At 50.7% G+C, this 16965-nt stretch overlaps 1 protein-coding gene across 10 annotated transcripts in view; it reads right to left on the bottom strand.

Annotated features, from left to right (window-relative positions):
- The window catches only part of BCORL1 (BCL6 corepressor like 1), a 60425-nt gene that overhangs the window by 29635 nt on the left and 13825 nt on the right, over positions 1-16965 (bottom strand). For 7 of the 10 annotated variants that reach the window (XM_036840795.1, XM_036840793.1, XM_036840803.1 and 4 more), the window contains 3 exons: positions 10570-10699; positions 5859-5946; positions 2308-5580 (listed from right to left, as the gene is read on the bottom strand). In XM_036840795.1, the coding sequence (XP_036696690.1) occupies positions 2308-5580; positions 5859-5946; positions 10570-10655 (3447 nt within the window). In that variant the 5' untranslated portion in view covers positions 10656-10699. Of the gene's footprint in view, positions 1-2307; positions 5581-5858; positions 5947-7368; positions 7526-10569; positions 10700-16965 lie in introns of those variants that run through there. The other 3 variants (XM_036840800.1, XM_036840802.1, XM_036840801.1) reach the window with 3 other exon arrangements.

The following is a 16965-nucleotide window of genomic DNA, read 5'->3' as shown; positions in this document are numbered from 1 at the left end:
ATCACTATCTAGTTCTAGAACTTTTTCATCACCCCAAATAGAAACCCTGTACCCATTAAGCCGTCACTCTCCAATTCCTCATCCCCGCCAGCCTTAGGCAACTACTAATCTACTTTCTGTCTCTATCAATTTGCCCATTCTGGACATTTCACATCATCATTTCATTTAATCTTTACAAAGCCCTATGAGTAGGTACTATCACTGTCTCATTGTATAGATGAGGAAACTGAGGGCGAGAGAGATGAAGTAACTTGACTGATATCACACAGCTAGGAAGAAGCAGAACCAGGATTCACACTCAGGCGCTGTGCCTGGCTCCAGAGAGCATACTCCTCACCAAAATGCTGTACTGCCCTCCTGAAGATGTATTCCCACTGCCTGGCAAGGACTGGCACATAGTAGACGCTCAACAAACACTTGCTAAATGGTCAGTGAAACAGCTATACATAAGCAGAGTGGAAGACAGTGTGGCATAGCTCAAGATGAACATGAACTTTATCTTTCTTTTTTTCTTTTAATTTTTTTAAACTGGGGTATAGTTGTTTTAGAATGTGAACTTCAGAACCAATGAGACTGGAGCTTGAGTTCCACTTCTGTCATTTAGTAGCTGTGTAACTTTGGGTAACAACTTACTCATTTTCTTATCTGTGAATTGGGTGTAGTGTTCACCTCATAGGGTTATTTGAAGGATTAAGTTAGATAACATATGTAGAAAGCACTTGGTATATAGTAGGAATTCAACAAACGGTAACAACTATAACGACATGAACTATTATTATTACCACCAAGAGCAGATTGCAGTTACCTGAGCAAATGCTAGACATATGCTCTACTGTGTAATGACCTATGTTCCTACTTGGCATGTCTCTGCCGTACTGAGGTGGTCATGGGGTCACTGAGAAAAACCCACCCAAACTCTACTCCCAGGGTTCTTAACCTGGAGTCCATGGGTGGGCTTTGGGGAGCGGGTTGGGTCTCTGAGCCCCTTGAAATTATGGGCAAAATTCTGAGGCCATGTTTCGGGGAGCAGGGTTCACAGCTCTCATCAGCTCCCCAAAGTGCTCTATGGTCCAAAAAAGACTAAGAGCTTCTGCCACAAACAAATTCATAGTGCTCTGGCTAGAGATCTATTCAACATCCAATTTGAAGGCTTGTTAACATAACCTCAAATTGCTCCATATTTTGAATAAGCCCTATCCTCAACTGCTTCAAGAATCTCCTTGATCACTAGTGGCCTTCAGATCCTCTTTGGAGGAACACTGGATTCAGGCCAAGTCCTCTCAGCCCACCTTTTGGCCTAGAACCCTGCCATCATCCTTAGCCTATTAAGAACCCAGACCCAGATGCCCATCTGCCTTGGACACCAAATTCCCAATGGGCTGAAACCCACAGCTGCCACCCCAAGCATTAGGGGGATAGGAAACCGGTGGATTTGCCCAGAAGCTGAATTGGCTCAAGCCCCACAAAACCCCCAGCAAATCCTGAGCAGGCTTACCCCGGTGGTGCAGAGAACAACCTTGTCAAAGGCCCCTTGCCTCCCTGGACCCTAAGCTCTCAAGGCCAGCAGTCATCTTAGAAAAGGAAAAGGAAGAATGGCCATGCAAGGAAGGGCCTGTTATTAATTGATTTCCCTCCCCGTATCGTACGGTATTCTTCCACTTTCCAACCTCATCTGGGACAATGGCTTTCCTAGCCTCAGGGACCGAATCATTTCCCACATCTACAAAATAGAAGCCCACCCCTCCCCACGCTAAAACACCATATATGGAGAATGTTACTTGGTAAGGGTCATGATTCACTTTACACAAGCCTTCCAATCAGCTCAGTTCACAGAGCTACTCAAGAACACTGCACGAGGGCTTCCCTGATGGCACAGTGGTTAAGAATCTGCCTGCCAATGCAGGGCACACGGGTTCGAGCCCTGGTCCGGGAAGATCCCACATGCCGCGGAGCAACTAAGCCCGTGCGCCACAACTACTGAGCCTGCGCTCTAGAGCTCGCGAGCCACAACTACTGAAGCCCACGTGCCACAACTACTGAAGCCCACGCACCTAGAGCCTGTGCTTCACAACAAGAGAAGCCCCCGCAATGAAAAGCCTGCGCACTGCGACGAAGAGTAGCCCCCGCTTGCTGCAACTAGAGAAAGCCCACGCACAGCAACGAAGACCCAATGGAGCCATAAATAAATAAATAAATAGATAGATAGATAGATAGATAAATAAATAAATAAAATTAAAGAACACTGCACGAGGTTGACGTCTGCAGGACAAAGCAGACCCCGGCCCTCAACCTCAGCCCAGCACTCACCTTGGGTCCATGGGAACTCCGGACCACAACCTTGGCTTGTGGCTGCTGCTCCTCACCATCCTTCTCTTTGCCACACTTCATTTTCTTGGGCGGCAGAGATTCGGTCACCCCATCGGTCACCACCGAGTCTGGCTGCCACTTGTTCTTGCAAGGAAAGACACCTACACTTTCCTGTTTCACTCGAGCCTGCCCGGCCTTACTCCGCACTTCAGCTTGGCCCCTCTGGGTAGCTGCTGGGAGGCCATCGGCCCGGAAGCAGGTGGCTAAATTGAAGACCACATCACCATCCACCTTCTCCATTTTCACCCGCCCCAGGTCCACCTGGCTTCCGAGCTGTGAAAGGTCTGTGCTGGAGGCCCTCTTGCCGCTCGGTACCACGTCCAAGATGAGTTCCTTGGGGTGGCTGTCATGAGGTAGCAAAGGCAGCTCGGGCATCTTGTGCAGGTTCTGGGGGGTGGCCAGGACCAGCTCATGGGACATATAGGTGGCCAGCACTTGGTTCTTAGGCTTCGTGTCTCCTGCCAGCTTCAGGCCGCAAGCCCCCTGGGGGCCTTCCAGCTTAGGAGTGCTGTCGGGGCAGAGGTGGCTCTCTGATTCCTCAGGCCCCTGATTCACTCTCAGGTCCCCACTGCTAGGCTGCACAGACAGTGCCAGGGTCCCTGTCTGAGGGCTGAGCGTCAGGAGGACAGGGTTCACTTGTTCCTCGTAAGGCTTGGCAGCAATCCGGCAAGTTTTGTTCTTTGTGCCCGTGTCCTGCTCTGGAGCAAAGGGGCCCCCGGGCCGTGGCTGCCCCTCGGGAAGTCCATGCACAGCCTCACCAGGGCCAAGGGACGGCACACCAGAAAACTCAGAAACGACGCTGGTGGGCCTGATGGGCACCCCCTGGCTGGGGGTCAGCTGCCCGGCACTGGAAATGCCGATGGAAAGCAGAGACGCCTGGTGGTATGGTGACCAGCCAACAGGCAGGACCTGGGTGCTGGTGGGTTTCCCGTTGACTGAACACCGTGGGTAAATATTTGCTGGCCCCGTGGGCTTCCAGAGGGAGAGCTCCTTGGTTTGGCAGCCCGGCAGCCCAGGGGCGATGCGGGCTGGGGTGTAACGCTTGACTGTGCTTGGCTGTCCCTCAGTCCCAGCCTGGCTGCCCTTCTTGCCACAGGGGGCACCAGTGCTCTTGGGCTCTCCTTGATCGATGATGGAGATGGGCTCCTGCTTGGGGAGATGGCGGGGGTCTCGGTTGAGGCCCAGGTTGGGGTCTTTGTTCAGCAGGAGGGATGCAGGCACTGGGTTGGCCACTCCCACGTAGGTGCCGGGAATGGTGCTGATCAGCGCAGTGGAGTTCTTCACCCAGGTGCTTGGGTCCCCGTTCCTCACGATCTCAGGAAAGATGACGAAGGGCGAGGAAGTGGAGCCCAGGCATGAGGTGACATTGCTGCCGGCAGCCTGGGTTGTGCGCTGGGACCTAGACAGGACCGTGGAGAGGAGGGCCTTGCTGCTGGTGTGCACGGGGGTCAACACGGGCATGGGAGGCGTCTTGCGTTGGTTCGGCAACGGGAGCTTCTGCCGGTTGGACTTGGAGGAGAGGTCCAGGGGCATCTCGCTGCACTCGGGCGGAGAGGCCATCTCTCGCTCCAGCTGTGGAGGTGACTTGAGGGGAGAGAAAGTGACGGAAGTCCCTTCTGTTTGTTGCTCGTTGCCACCTGGCATCTTGGCAGGATGCGGTGGGGCTGAGCTCACGCTGGGGGCTGGCAGCAGAGGCTGTGGTGGTGGAAGCACCTTGGCAGAAGCAGTGGAGAGGGAAGTATCTGCCAAAGGCCCGGGGACCCCATCGGGTGCCGGCTGGGTGCTGGTGCTGCTGGACGGGGAAGCGCAGGGGAGCCTGTTCACCTCCAGAGAGACCAGCTTGGACTCCGAAGTCAGAGGCCGGGCCACAGAAAATGCATATGGGTAAGACCGCAGCTCTGGGGAGGCCAGCACCCCAGGGAGACACCTGTCCTGCAGGTAGGATGGCAGGACAGGGAGTGTAAGGGTGGAGGAGACTCCCAGGGTGGTTGGCAGTGTAGCCACGCTGAGTGGCTGCCCACAGCTTGGAGGCGGGATATAGACCAGCGGCTGGCTCGGGGTCAGCACTGTCCCTGGCTGAAAGGACAGGGGGACTTTTTGCATAGCTGGTGCCTGAGCTGCAGGAAAACACACTCGACTCAAACTAAAGGACGCCGGGATGGGTGCAGAGGTGGGAATGGCAGTGGGCGTGGCAGCCGGCATGGGCGTGGGGGCTGGAGTGAAGATTGGGGCTGGGGTGGGTGCAGGCACCGGCGTGGGAGCAAAGGCAGGGATGAGGGTGGGGGTAGAAGGCGGGCCAGAGGACGGGGTCGGGGTGGGCATCGGCACCGACGGAGGGACGGGAGCTGCCGGAGGCGTGGACGCCGGCATAGGAGCCAGAACTGGAGTGGGGACAGGTGCGAGGACCAGGGTCGGAGCCGAAGGGGGCACGGGAGCCTGGATCAGAGCCAAGGGAGGAGCTGAAACTGGGACTGAGATGGGGGTAGGGGCCGGAGCCGACAGGGGGACGGGGCCCGACGGGGGAGCAGAAGCTGGCACGGGCACCAAGACTGAGGCCGAAACCGAAAGAGGGCTCGAATCGGAGATGAGTGTGGGCACTGATGGTGGCGCCGGAGCCAGAGCCGGGACTGGTGCTAAGGGAGGGGAAGGGGCCGGAACCGAAGTGGCAACCTGGACGGGAACGAGCCCGGAATGGGGCACTGGGGCGGGGACGGAGAGGGGGACCTGGAATGGATCTGGAACAGATGGGGGGACAGAGGCTGAACTGGGAGCCGGGGGGCAGATGGGGGCTGGCAGCGGACTGAAGTTAGTGGTAACCAGAGGCAGGGTGCCCTCCACGGGGACGCCAGTTCCTAGAGTTGCCAAAATGAAAGTATTCTTCTCCCCGACACCCTGCCGAGAGTCCAAAGCCTTCGCCCCAGCTGGCGAGCAGTCCACCTGTTTGCTCATTTGGGTGCTGAGGGGCGTCCAGGAGCAGTCCGCCGTGCCGTTGCTGGCCTCCAGGCCGTCGGAAGTGGGAAGCTTGAGCCCCTCTCCCGGGCTGCTCAGTGACACCAAGGGGCCCCCTGCCTCTGCCACATTCCCAGCATAGTCCATTTTCGGCTGGGCGTCGTCAGGCCTGTCTTCTGACTTGTGCCCAAGTTTTTCTGTTGCACTGCCATCTGGGTCTGCCCCCCGGGCATTGCTGCCACTTCCAACTGCCGTGAGCTCCACCTGCAACGACAGAGCAGCGTGCCCATCTTAGCGAGCTCTCTGTAGATCGTGCAAGTGTCCCGAGGCCCAGGAGAGGTGACTGCTGGTCCTCTTTGCAACTCGACCAACCAGGCAGAAGCAAAGAGAAGCTGGCCAATTTCTGTCTCACATACAGCAACTCCTGGGAAACACCCTGTCCTTTCCTGGCCCCCTTCTTGGGATGGCAGGCTGGGCACGTTGCCTGAGCAGTTCAGCTCCACCCGTTGGCAGGTGGCATGTGGTTCTGCATGGCCCCTTACCTTGGAAAAACTGCTGACACAAAACTCCTGAGATCCAAAGCGCTGGCAGTCACCTGTCGTGGACTCCTCATCAGAAAGAGGTGCTCTTCTAGCATGGGAGACAGAACCAGAAAAGGGACATGAGGCCTAGTCTTCAGGCCACCACCACCTTCCCCAGAACGCCCCCTGCCTGCCTGGGTTCCCATAAAACCCTCCTGTCTCGCTTCCTTTGGTGGCTTGGGGGAAATCACAAGGAACTAGGGGTAGGGGAGGTCCAGGCTGCAAACCGGAGCCTCCGTGCCCAGCTTTTCAAGTTCCTGCAAAGGAGCCTGATCTGACTAGACTCCCCTCTTTGGGCTGTGTATTCTAGGGCTCTCACCAGGAGTGTGGAGGACCCCAGCACCTTTGCCTTGTCCCTAGAGCTTATCCATCAAGGTGACCGTCCAGGAGGTACTGGGCATTGCCAGAAGGGGAGAGGTAATTCACAGAAGATCCCAAAAGCATGCAAACTGCTTTCCTCGTAAATATGATCTTATTTTAAGTCTACAAGGAAAGCTGGCTACAGGTACCATAAGGGTAACCCTTTCCTAAAACAAATAACCACCTCCATTGTGGTTCATGTTCTAAATCCAAATCATCACCTAGTCACCTGATGAGCTTGGCTAGAGCAGATACACGTTTATTAGCGCACATAATGATACTGATTTGAGGCAGGTCACTGAGCATCAAGGGGCATTTCAAGGGCACGACTTCTTTCCCTCTAGGGTATCTCTTCCCCTTTTCTAGGGTACCAGAGAGCTCAAGCCAGCACCCTCCCTCCTACCTTTCTGCTCTTGCTTGCATCCTATCCCCTGCCAGCTCCCCTACTCTCCGCTTGGCCTCCCAGCACCACTGCATTTTCTCCCATCGCAAAGGGAAGGAAGCCTTCAAAGCTACAGACCCCGAATTCAAGTTGGTATATTGCAGAGGGAAATGCTCAAGGCCAGAGAGTTGGTTCCCAAAGGAGGAAAACTCAACTGTACCCTCACCTCCTCAAAATGTCTTCTCTAAAATTTGGGCAAGAATCTTAGGAAATGGTATATCCTGACCAAAAAAAAAAGGTCAGACTGGGAGGGTGAAGTTGAAGAGAAAACAAACACCCACTGGAAGTTTGGTATTTTGAGTTATAGCAAGAACGTGCCACTGCTGCCCTAGGGAAGACACCAGTGGGGCAGGAGCCATGGTGTGAGTGGCCAAGTGGAAAGCTGAGGTGCAAGAACAAAGCTCCAGAAGAAGCCCTGAGATGTGGTTCCTAGGGTGCAAAGCACAGGAATGCTCTATGCACCTCTGGGGAGCTAGACTGCCTTGGGGTTTGCCCCCCTTCTTCAGAGCCTCGCCCTGAGCTCTGCAACAGCCAGGGAAGAAGCCAGCACCTGCCTCACCAGCCATCCCAACCAAAGGGCAGTCAGGGCGCCCACAACCAACCCCCACAAGAACTAACTCCTTCCCTCCCACTGGAACAGGGCACCATTGACGGACCCCAAAATTGTACCTGGGGCAAGAGAAGCAAAAAAGGCAAGGGGATCACCGCGGGCCTCTCCCCATCTTTTCAGGGCTCCAGAAGGGACTAACCGGGGGGAAAGGCTTGTTCCCTTTAAAAGGCATCTAGGCTGGCAGAAGTGGGAGGGTTCCACTGCTGGCAATGACTGCTGGTGACAAACAGAAATGATCATAAGGAGAGAGGCGGGCTGGAGATGCAGTCGGGGGTCTCAAGGAAGGGGAGCAAGGGGAGCCTGAGGGAAAGGGAAAACATACTTCGACATCAATCCCTGAGAGCCCAGAAAAGCAAGACCAATACCCAGCCTTAGGCCAGGCCAGGGATGGTTTTGTGGGGAGGATGGTGACGAGGAAAAAGGAGCAGCAGGGAACCCCCCCTTCACCAACCCCACATGAGGGACCGCAGAGGGGAGACACTATTTCCATTTCCCCCGTCCTCACCATACACAGGGGAGTTCAGCTGCATATTTGGTCCTCCTTGCTCGGCTCCCACCCTGCATAAAGTCACCTTGAAAGTAGAAACCCTGCCTTCGAAGGCAGCCACCAGAGAACGGCAGAGCCACCGGCCCAGAGACTCTGGAGGTGGCAGCGGCCAACAGCAGTCCTGGCTACTCCAGCCATACCCACACCCGAGTGCCAGCCCCCAAGGCTCTGGGAAAATGTCCTGCGGCCACGTTTCAAACCCTCTGAGGAGAGAGGTGGGTAAAGCCAAGCAAACGTTAAATTGCTCCATTGAGAGAAGAACCTGGGACAAAGACAGCTTGCAGGGCAGGGGTGCATGGGGAGAGGAGGGTCAACTGGGCAAGATTAGGAGGGTGTGGGTGGCGGGGAGAAGGGAGCAGGGGTCAAAGCAGGCTTCAGTCAGGCCTGAAAATCAATCCCACCTTTTCTTCCCAACAGAGATGACCCTGGGCCATTATACTCAAGGCTTTGTTGAACCTAAACCAGAAACAGCCATAACCTTTCAGGGCTGTTTCCCTAATTATTAAGGGCTAGCACCACTGTCAAACCAGACCTTTTTCAGTTCCTGTTGGGCCCTAACTACATGGCACACATCTCGCTTAGATCCCAGCCCCTGCAGACTTCCCATAGCACCCCAAGACTGCCTTCATTCCAGCCAAGGTCTCCCGCAAACACACCATGTGAGAAATACCAGCCCTCACCTGAAACTCCTACTCATCCCCCAAGCCCCGGCACAAAGGTCACTGCCTCTGGGAAGCCTTCCCTTATTCCCCCAGGAAGTTTTTCATTCTGGCCTGTAGACTCCCACGGGATCTGTACATGCCACTCGACAGCACTTACCACCAATATCCCATGACTACTGGTTTGCTCTGATTGAGTTTAATAAATGTTTGGTGAATGATGGCATGAATGGGTACAAGAAAGGAAGCAGCAAGCAAGCAAACAGAGGGATTTAGCTGGAGGCTTGTCTAGAGTCGGCCACCTGAGGCCAGCATAAAGCCCCTGTCCCCAGTTTCTACAGTCCTCAGCTACATCTGATGGCACTGGGCAGGCTTCTCAAACATAACTTCAAGAGTTAACCCCCAGATGCAGCTTTACACCCGAAATGTCGAAGTTCTACAGGTGGTCAAGGGCTAAGGAAGATGGTTTTTAAATAAGGTGAGATCACATTTTGGAAATCAGCTATAGCATGGCCTGGGCTGTAGTGGGAAGGTGACAGCAATGGGCAGATGAGATCAGAAGTGACAACACTTAAAAAAGGTCATCTTAACCACTTGGCATATTTGGTAGTCTAACATCCCAAGAAAAGTCCATAAGGAGGGAAAATCAGGTTCGGGCCCACTTCCTGGTCCTTTTTCAGAGGGGATTTAGAATAGACAGTAAACTAAGGTAACTTGTTCATTGATTTTTTGAAGGCTCTAGCCCAGATCTCTACATCAAAGCCTCAACTACTTATAACTAGTTGCCAATGAATACTCACGCAAATCAATACCAGCGCTCTGCCTTCCCCAGATCATCTCTTAGTTATTATCTAAGGACATACCTCATATGCAAAGGAAAATACCTTTCTCGTGCAGATCTGAGAAGAATTTTGTCTTATTTTCCTTGATCTTGATTTTTATATTCTAAAATTAAATTCCTTTTAAGTCCATCTCTAACTTGTTCCTCAGTATAGACAGCATTAAACCATCAGGAGCTAATGGCTTTAAAAAAATAATAAAAAGGTCTATTCTCCTAACCTGAATCTCACACAAGTACATACTTCTCCAGTTAAGAACAGAAGAAGAAAATAAGACGTCCATTCCTTTTCCCTTCAATATTACCAACACTCCCCCACATGCACACACACCCATGCACACACTTCCAAGATTTCCCCAAGGAAATGCCAGATCTTGAATCCCAGGGAAAGCCATACCGTTCTGTGTTCTGGGTGACTGGTTTGATGTATCTGGATTTCAACAGTCGATATATTGAAACCAGCAAGCATGGGGGAGCCATACCTTCTCTAAAAATGGGAGAGGCATTGCAACCATCACACACAGCTCTTTGGCCAAGGGTTATGAAAATCAAATGTAGAATCTGAAGGCCATTTTGAGTGCTCTTCATACGGGGCATGATCAGGAAATGGAACAGCCTGGTCAACCCAGTATTTTGGTGAACAGAAAACTGAAAACACACGCAGATCAGGCAAGCATCACCAACTCTCAATTTCATACAAAAACTACGTTAAGCAGTTTGATCCTCCTTTGATACTTCATAAGGATCTCACTGCGAATCATCATTAGCCTCGTGAGGCAGGAAAGTGCTGATCACCAGAATACCCACTAACAGTTTCCAGTATAAAGCTGAATGACAAAATCGCCTTTCTTCCAGGCTTAGATCGAGGACCAAAAATATCTTACACGTATCCTTGAGCACAGAACATGGATGCAGCAAATAAAACTTGCAATTGCCTGAGCTTCCCTTTAATCCACAGTCTGACAGTTCTTAATGAGTAGACAAATACTAGTTGGCAAAAGGTCATCTGTTGGCCTCCTCACTTTCATCTGAACAGGGACGGCATGGCACAGCAGGCCACTCACACAGCCCCAGCCCCAGCCCATCTCAGGAAAATTAGAAACAACCAGCAGCCCCCTCCCCAAGGTCCCCCCTCAGGCGCTGCTGCAGCTACCTCGCCAGGGAGCAGGCACCGCTCACTGGAAGCCGGCGACGGCCACCTTCCCAGCCTCCTCACCTCTCCTCGTTGATGCCACACATGCGAATCCGGTCAGAACTGGTCCAGTTGTGCACGCCGCTGTAGAGCGGTGCTGTAGAGATCATGACAGCCACTCACCACCAGCTAGGACCTGCTGTGGCCACTCCCCCTGGGGAAAAAGAACTCCCAAAAATCAAAACTTGTAACATGGACAGCTGCTTTAACCACCTTTTATGCGGAAACATTTAAATAAATAAAGGTAATTAGAGCACCAAAATGTTAAAGCAGTCTCTCTCACAAGCCAGTCTGCTATGGAAAATTAAGGTCCAAATGGGGATGAGGGAGCACCAGCTTCCCAGGAATCCATAGGTTTCAGGATGGAGACGAGGATGCTGTTAATCACCTAGAGTGATTTTTAAATTATCTGAAAGAGAGATATGCATGAGTGTTCGAGGAAATTCAATCTATTTCAGACAAGTGAGATGCCAGTATATTGTTCTACACACATTTAGTCTAACCAACTACAATTAGGGGGTCATTCCCATATATGAACAGGGCATCAAAAGACTACTGGGGAATCTTTTTCTTGTCAACTCTCCAATCCATGAGTACTGAAGTATTTGAGTGACATAACCAATTTAAGCTCTCCAGAGGAAGCACATGCTTTCTTTATAAGCCCTTCAAAAATACTCATTCTAATTTCAAGTTAGGAGTTATACAGATATAATGCATATACCTAACCTGGTTTAAATTGCCCTTCAGATCAGATGCCATACTCCTTGCGCTCTGACCACAAACAGAAAACAATGCTCCAGCAAGAACCGCACATGTCTGCCCTTGTCCCTTCCTATCGGTCTGTCATCCCCATGACCTACCGCCCCCTTCACCAGCCAATGTCGGGTTCTCGCTGTTGACAACCACTGCACAGCCAATTCACCTTCCAGAGAAAATGAGGCATCAAGAGAAAGAGGTTTATCCAATGAGCTTGTCTTGAGACCCTCAAACTCAAATTAACTTATTAGCTAAAAGCCTTATTCATCAAAGCTCAACTGAACAAAACCCTACAGTGATCAGAATTTTATGCTGTTCTCCACTTTCCAAAGAAGTAAACCACAGTAAAATACAGTCACCTCAGGAATTTGTTTCATTTATCCTTTATACAATTTTCAGAGATCATCCATATTCAACACAACATCACTTACTCATTCAATAAATATGTATTGAGCACCTACTATGTGCTGGCACTGTCCTAGGTACTGGGGATTCAACAATTAACAAAAAAGACCAGAAATCTCTGCCTTCATGGAGTTTATATTCTAGTGGGATGAGATGGACAATAAACACGTTAAATGAGTCTGTGTTACAGTATGTTAGAAGGTGGTATAACACAGGCTAAGGGGCAAGGGCGATGGTGGGGGGCGGGGAGTGGAATGGGCTACAATGTGTAAGTGGGTGATCAGAGTAGGCTTTGCTGAGAAGGAGACATTTAAACATCCTGAAGGAAGCAAAGAGGTGAGCCATGTGGATATCTGGGGAAGAGCATTCCAGGCAGAAGGAACAACCTTGCAAAGGTCCTTAAGGCACGAGGTGCCTGCTAAGATCAGAAAAGAGCCAGGAGGCCAGTGTGGCTGGCACAGAGGGAGCAGACAAGGGAGAGAGTCAGTGAGAGGAGAGCAGGGCCACATCCCCCATTCTCTCCTCAGTCCTCATCCTACTCCTGTCCCTGTCGCATAGGATACCGTTGCCTTCGCCCCTTCCTTTGTACTTGCCCCTTTCCTGGCTTTGCAGACCCAGTGCCTGCTGGCCTATCTGGGGCTCTTCTCTCCTGCCACCCCAGAAACCTGGCCCTCCATCTCTCCTCACCTCTGCCACCCTCTCCTATCCCTTCCCCTTCCCTCCTTCTTTCTCTTCCTACCCCACTCATCTCTCTCTTTCCCTTCCCCCTCCTCTCTCAATCTCTCTCTCCCATTTCTCTCTATTCCTCCTCATCATTCCCCTTCCCCCTATTATTCTCCCAGCTCTCTCTCTCTTCCCCTCTCCTCTGCTTCTCTTCTCCTTCTCTCTCCTCCCCTGCCACGGTCCCCTCTCCTCCAACGTTCTCCCCTTTCCCACCCTCCTGCCCCTGTCCTTTCCCTCCTTTATCTCACTTTTCTTATTTCCCCTCAGGCTCCACTCTCTCCTCCCTCCCCGCTGCCCCCCCCCTCTACTCTTAGTCCTCGGGCCTCAGCCTTCAGTCTCCCTCTCTTGTCCTTCTGTCTTCCTCTGTCTCTCCTCTTCCTGTCTCTCTAGCTCAAGTCTGGCTCTCACTGGCTCTCCCCAACCCCTCCGCCCCCCTCCCTCTGCCCTAAACCCCCTCCCCCTGTGTGTGTGTGTGTGTGTGTGTGTGTGTGTGTGTGTGTGTGTCCTGCCCCTCCTTTTCGCTTAGCTCAAGAGCTCTCAGTTTCAACTCACCCCTTCGTGCGCTGATGACTCCCAAATCTGTATCTCTAGCCCTGACCTCTCTCCTTAGACCCAGACCAGAATTTCCAGCTGCCAGCAACTTGCTGTTAATTGGCTGTCCACCGAGCCCCTCAAACTCAATGTGTCTCAAACCGAACTCATTATGTTACCATAAACCTGCTCCCCACCCCCACGCCCAGCGTGTTTCCTATCTTAGTTAATAGCACCACTATCCCCTAGCCTGGAAATTTCAGCATTCAACTCCTTCTCTCCCCCACCACCCACATGCAATCAGGAGTCAAGCCTTAATAATGCCATCTCCATCCTCTCCTTCTACCCCTCTCGCCACTGCCCTGATGCAGACCCTCATCATTTCTCGACCAGAATATTACACTAGCCTCTTAACTAGTCCCTCTGCCTCCAATCTCTTGATTCTACAATCAATTCATCTTCTAAAGGACCAGTTCGATCACATCACCCCCTCCCTCCTCCAAAGCTTTCAATAGCTTTCCTCTGTCTTCAGAATCAAGCCCACATTTCTTAGCACAGCATTCAGGGCCTTCCACAACCTGCTCTCAAACCTCCCCTCTAGCCTCCTCTTCAGCCACGTCCTGCTATTTCCCTGCGCCCTTGCCACCCCGACTCCTGGCCCTTCCCTGAAGTGGCCTCTCCTGTGTCCCCTCTTCCTTTCTGTCCTCTCTCAAAGCCTAGCTTAAATGTCATCATGTCATCTCCCCAGCCCCAGCCCCTGGTCGGTTAACTCCTCCCTCTCTGGTTCTCCTCAAACATTTCATTCCCACCCCTACCACAGCACAGATTCTTAGTCCCTCTGCTGTGTGGTTAGTTGGGGATGTGGCACGTCTGTCTTGCCCCCACCCCCAGACAATCTTACTTACGGTAAGAAATACTGTCTTTTCTGTCTCTGGTTCTTCTGCAATATCTTACGTATAGTAAGTACTCAGTATATACGTGTTATATGGAAGTGAAACCTGGATGCGAATTGAGGTGGTGACCCTGAGAAATTACATGAAGCAAAAGAAACCTCCCTAAAAAGTATTCACCATGCTTACTATTTTAAAAAAACGTATTTCAATGAAAACGCTATGCATCATCTATAGCACACCCTTCCAAGCTGCCTGATTCTAGCCCAGTTCATTGTCTTTGAGTTATTTTGCACCTTTGTAAATTGCAGGTAACTGATGGATATGCAAACTCTGTCTTGTCCCATGCAGTTTGGATTGACTTTCCTCCCCACTGTGGAAAAACCAGTTTTGCCTCCATTTGCAATTCAATTCCTTTACTCCATATAAATTTGTGCTTTTTGGACTTTTTCTTTGAACCGGCTATAACATCTGTCTGGTTCTCTTGCTGATTAACGAGTAAAATAAAATCTTTAATACGTGTTCATTTTTACATCTGTAAGAGACTGATGATTTTATCTTTTTCTGAAAGTTATCTTTAACATTCCTAAAACAGTTATGTGGGCTCACACATAATTTTAGAGATTTCCACAAGGGGTAAGACAAATGGGTTGACTGTCTGCGTCACATCAGGTCACCGGGATCCCACTCCCTAAACATCCCGGTTGATCAAGTTTTGACTGTTTCTTAGAGTATCTTGGAATATCCCAGTTTAGGAAACAATAGCTCAGCCTGTTGGCTGACCAGCCTGGGACAGAAATCAGAGGGGGTATCCTGGCATTTGGAAACAGAATAACGTATAAAATATCATTACCTAGATAAGGGAGTTTTTAGACCCCCCAAATCCCCAAATAAAATAACAACAACAAGAAAAGCAAGTAAAAACCAAAATAATTACCATACAATGTGCATTTTATGACTACCTAGAGAGCAAACCTGATCCTAGGCAGCCCCACTTTCACAAAATCCTGAAGATAGAGCATCTGCTTAAATCTCAGCCTCCCACTCTTCCACTATGATTTTGTCAGACCATCACCTCTTCTTACGTGAAGTCCTCTGCTGCTAATTAATAGTAGCCTTTGCGGAGTCAGGGAGGGGAGGGGAGGGGTAGAAAGCGCAGTCAGGAGAGCACAGAGCTAAGTGGTCTACACAAGAAGCAAAGATCGGTTCTCCTGAGCCAGAGAGTAGGCAAAGGGAACTTCTAAAGAGGCACCGGTGGCGTCAATGCCCACATAGGACAGGAGGAGTCAAGATGGACAATGCACACCAATATTTCCCAAGTCAGAATCACCGAGGTGCTGGTTCAAAATACAGATTCATAGGTCCCAGCCCTGGAATTTCTGATCCAGTAGTCCCAGGGTTTTGTTTTGTTATTATCATATCCGATCAAATTAATAACCACTCAGCTATACACTACACCTCAGGAGAGGTGAGCAGAAAGGAAAAGTCCTACAGACACGCCACACTTGGTAGGTTTCACTGGTGTACACACTTGGGGCCCAGCTTGCTTTTGCTCGTAGTGCCTGCACTCATGTGTGGTGTACAATTCTCAATCTCTCTCTCACTCCCTCTCTGATGGGAACCATCACATCAAAGGCAAAAGGCGAAGTTCCTAAAAGGAACTTGGAAGAAACCTGGCAATCTCAAGTGACCCAGGAAGCACAGGCACAGGGATACGAAATACCGCAAAGGATTTTCCCAGATGTCACAACCATGTAATTGCTAAGAAATGAACAGCTGCATGGCCCCAGAATCAAATGCTGGTCACTGCCTGGAAGGCAGCAGGACCACTGTGAGCTGTCCCCACTTTGGGGGGAAAAACTCAAAAGACACATCCAACTTGTGGTGAGAACAAAGGAGAACACATGCTCCACCAGTCCAAAGTGATAAGTGTGGCTGAAAATATAAATAAAGAAAACTTTTTGATTTAGAAGGCACATGTACACATAAGTAAAAGGACTGACCAAGATACAAGGGAATGAATCCAAGAAGCGGGCGGCAAAAAGCAGGTAGCCAGGCACAATCACCGCACTATGAAACAGGGGAAACCAAAAGAGAAATGGACTAACAGGAGAGCAATAACCTTAAAATGGTGAAAAGAGCAGCTAAGCTGAGGGCGAGCAGGTAGTAGAAGAAAAACCATGATGAGGCAGAACTCTTTCCCCAAAAAATCCAAACGGAAAAAAAAAAAATGCTCGAAGACAAGTGCAGGTGTGAAAGGCATAAAAGAGAAGCCCATAGCATATAACAACCAAAAAGGAAAAAAATGAAATAGGGGAACCTGAAATATTTCACCATAGTGGGCCAAACTGAAACACTGGGGGGAAGCACTGAAGGCAGACATTTTAGAAAAGTTTAGAGAGAATATGTTCTCAAAAGGGGAAGAACATCGAATTGTAGCCCAAGTTAGGGTTGGGGGAGTTGGTGATAAGGGACAGTCAGCACTAAAATCTCAAAGGAGATTGTACAGATTGGGTAGACTTTTTTGGTTCTGTTTTGAAAGGAAGATGCCAAAACAAGCAGATTTCACAACAAGGACAAGCAAAAGCATGCTCATCCTGCATGTGAGGAAGAGGAGGACATGACAGGAGGTAACAGAGCATCTATCTGACTTTTTTTTTTTTTTACGAAAGTAGACATTATTAAAAACTTTTAGTTTTTACCCCCGAAAATGACCAGACAGGGGACTTCCCTGGTGGCACGGTGGTTAAGAATCCGCCTGCCATGCAGTGGTTGAGAATCCACCTGCCAGTGCAGGGGACATGGGTTTGATCCCTGGTCTGGGAAGATCCCGCATGCCGCGGAGCAGCTAAGCCCATGGGCCACAACTACTGAGCCTCCGCTCTAGAGCCCATGAGCCACAACTACTGAGCCCGCGTGCTGCAACTACTGAAGCCCATGCACCTAGAGCCCGTGCTCCGCAACAAGAGAAGCCACCGCAATGAGAAGCCCGTGAACCGCAACAAAGAGTAGCTCCCACTTGCCACAACCAGAGAAAAGACCACGCGCAGCAACGAAGACCCAATGCAGCCAGAAACAATAAATAAATAAAATAAAATAATAAAATAAATTTATA

This window comes from Balaenoptera musculus, chromosome X (genome assembly GCF_009873245.2).
Source record: "Balaenoptera musculus isolate JJ_BM4_2016_0621 chromosome X, mBalMus1.pri.v3, whole genome shotgun sequence".
Taxonomy (NCBI): Eukaryota; Metazoa; Chordata; class Mammalia; order Artiodactyla; family Balaenopteridae; genus Balaenoptera; species Balaenoptera musculus.
Note: the sequence above shows the minus strand (reverse complement) of the source record. Positions and strands in the feature narration are given on the sequence as shown.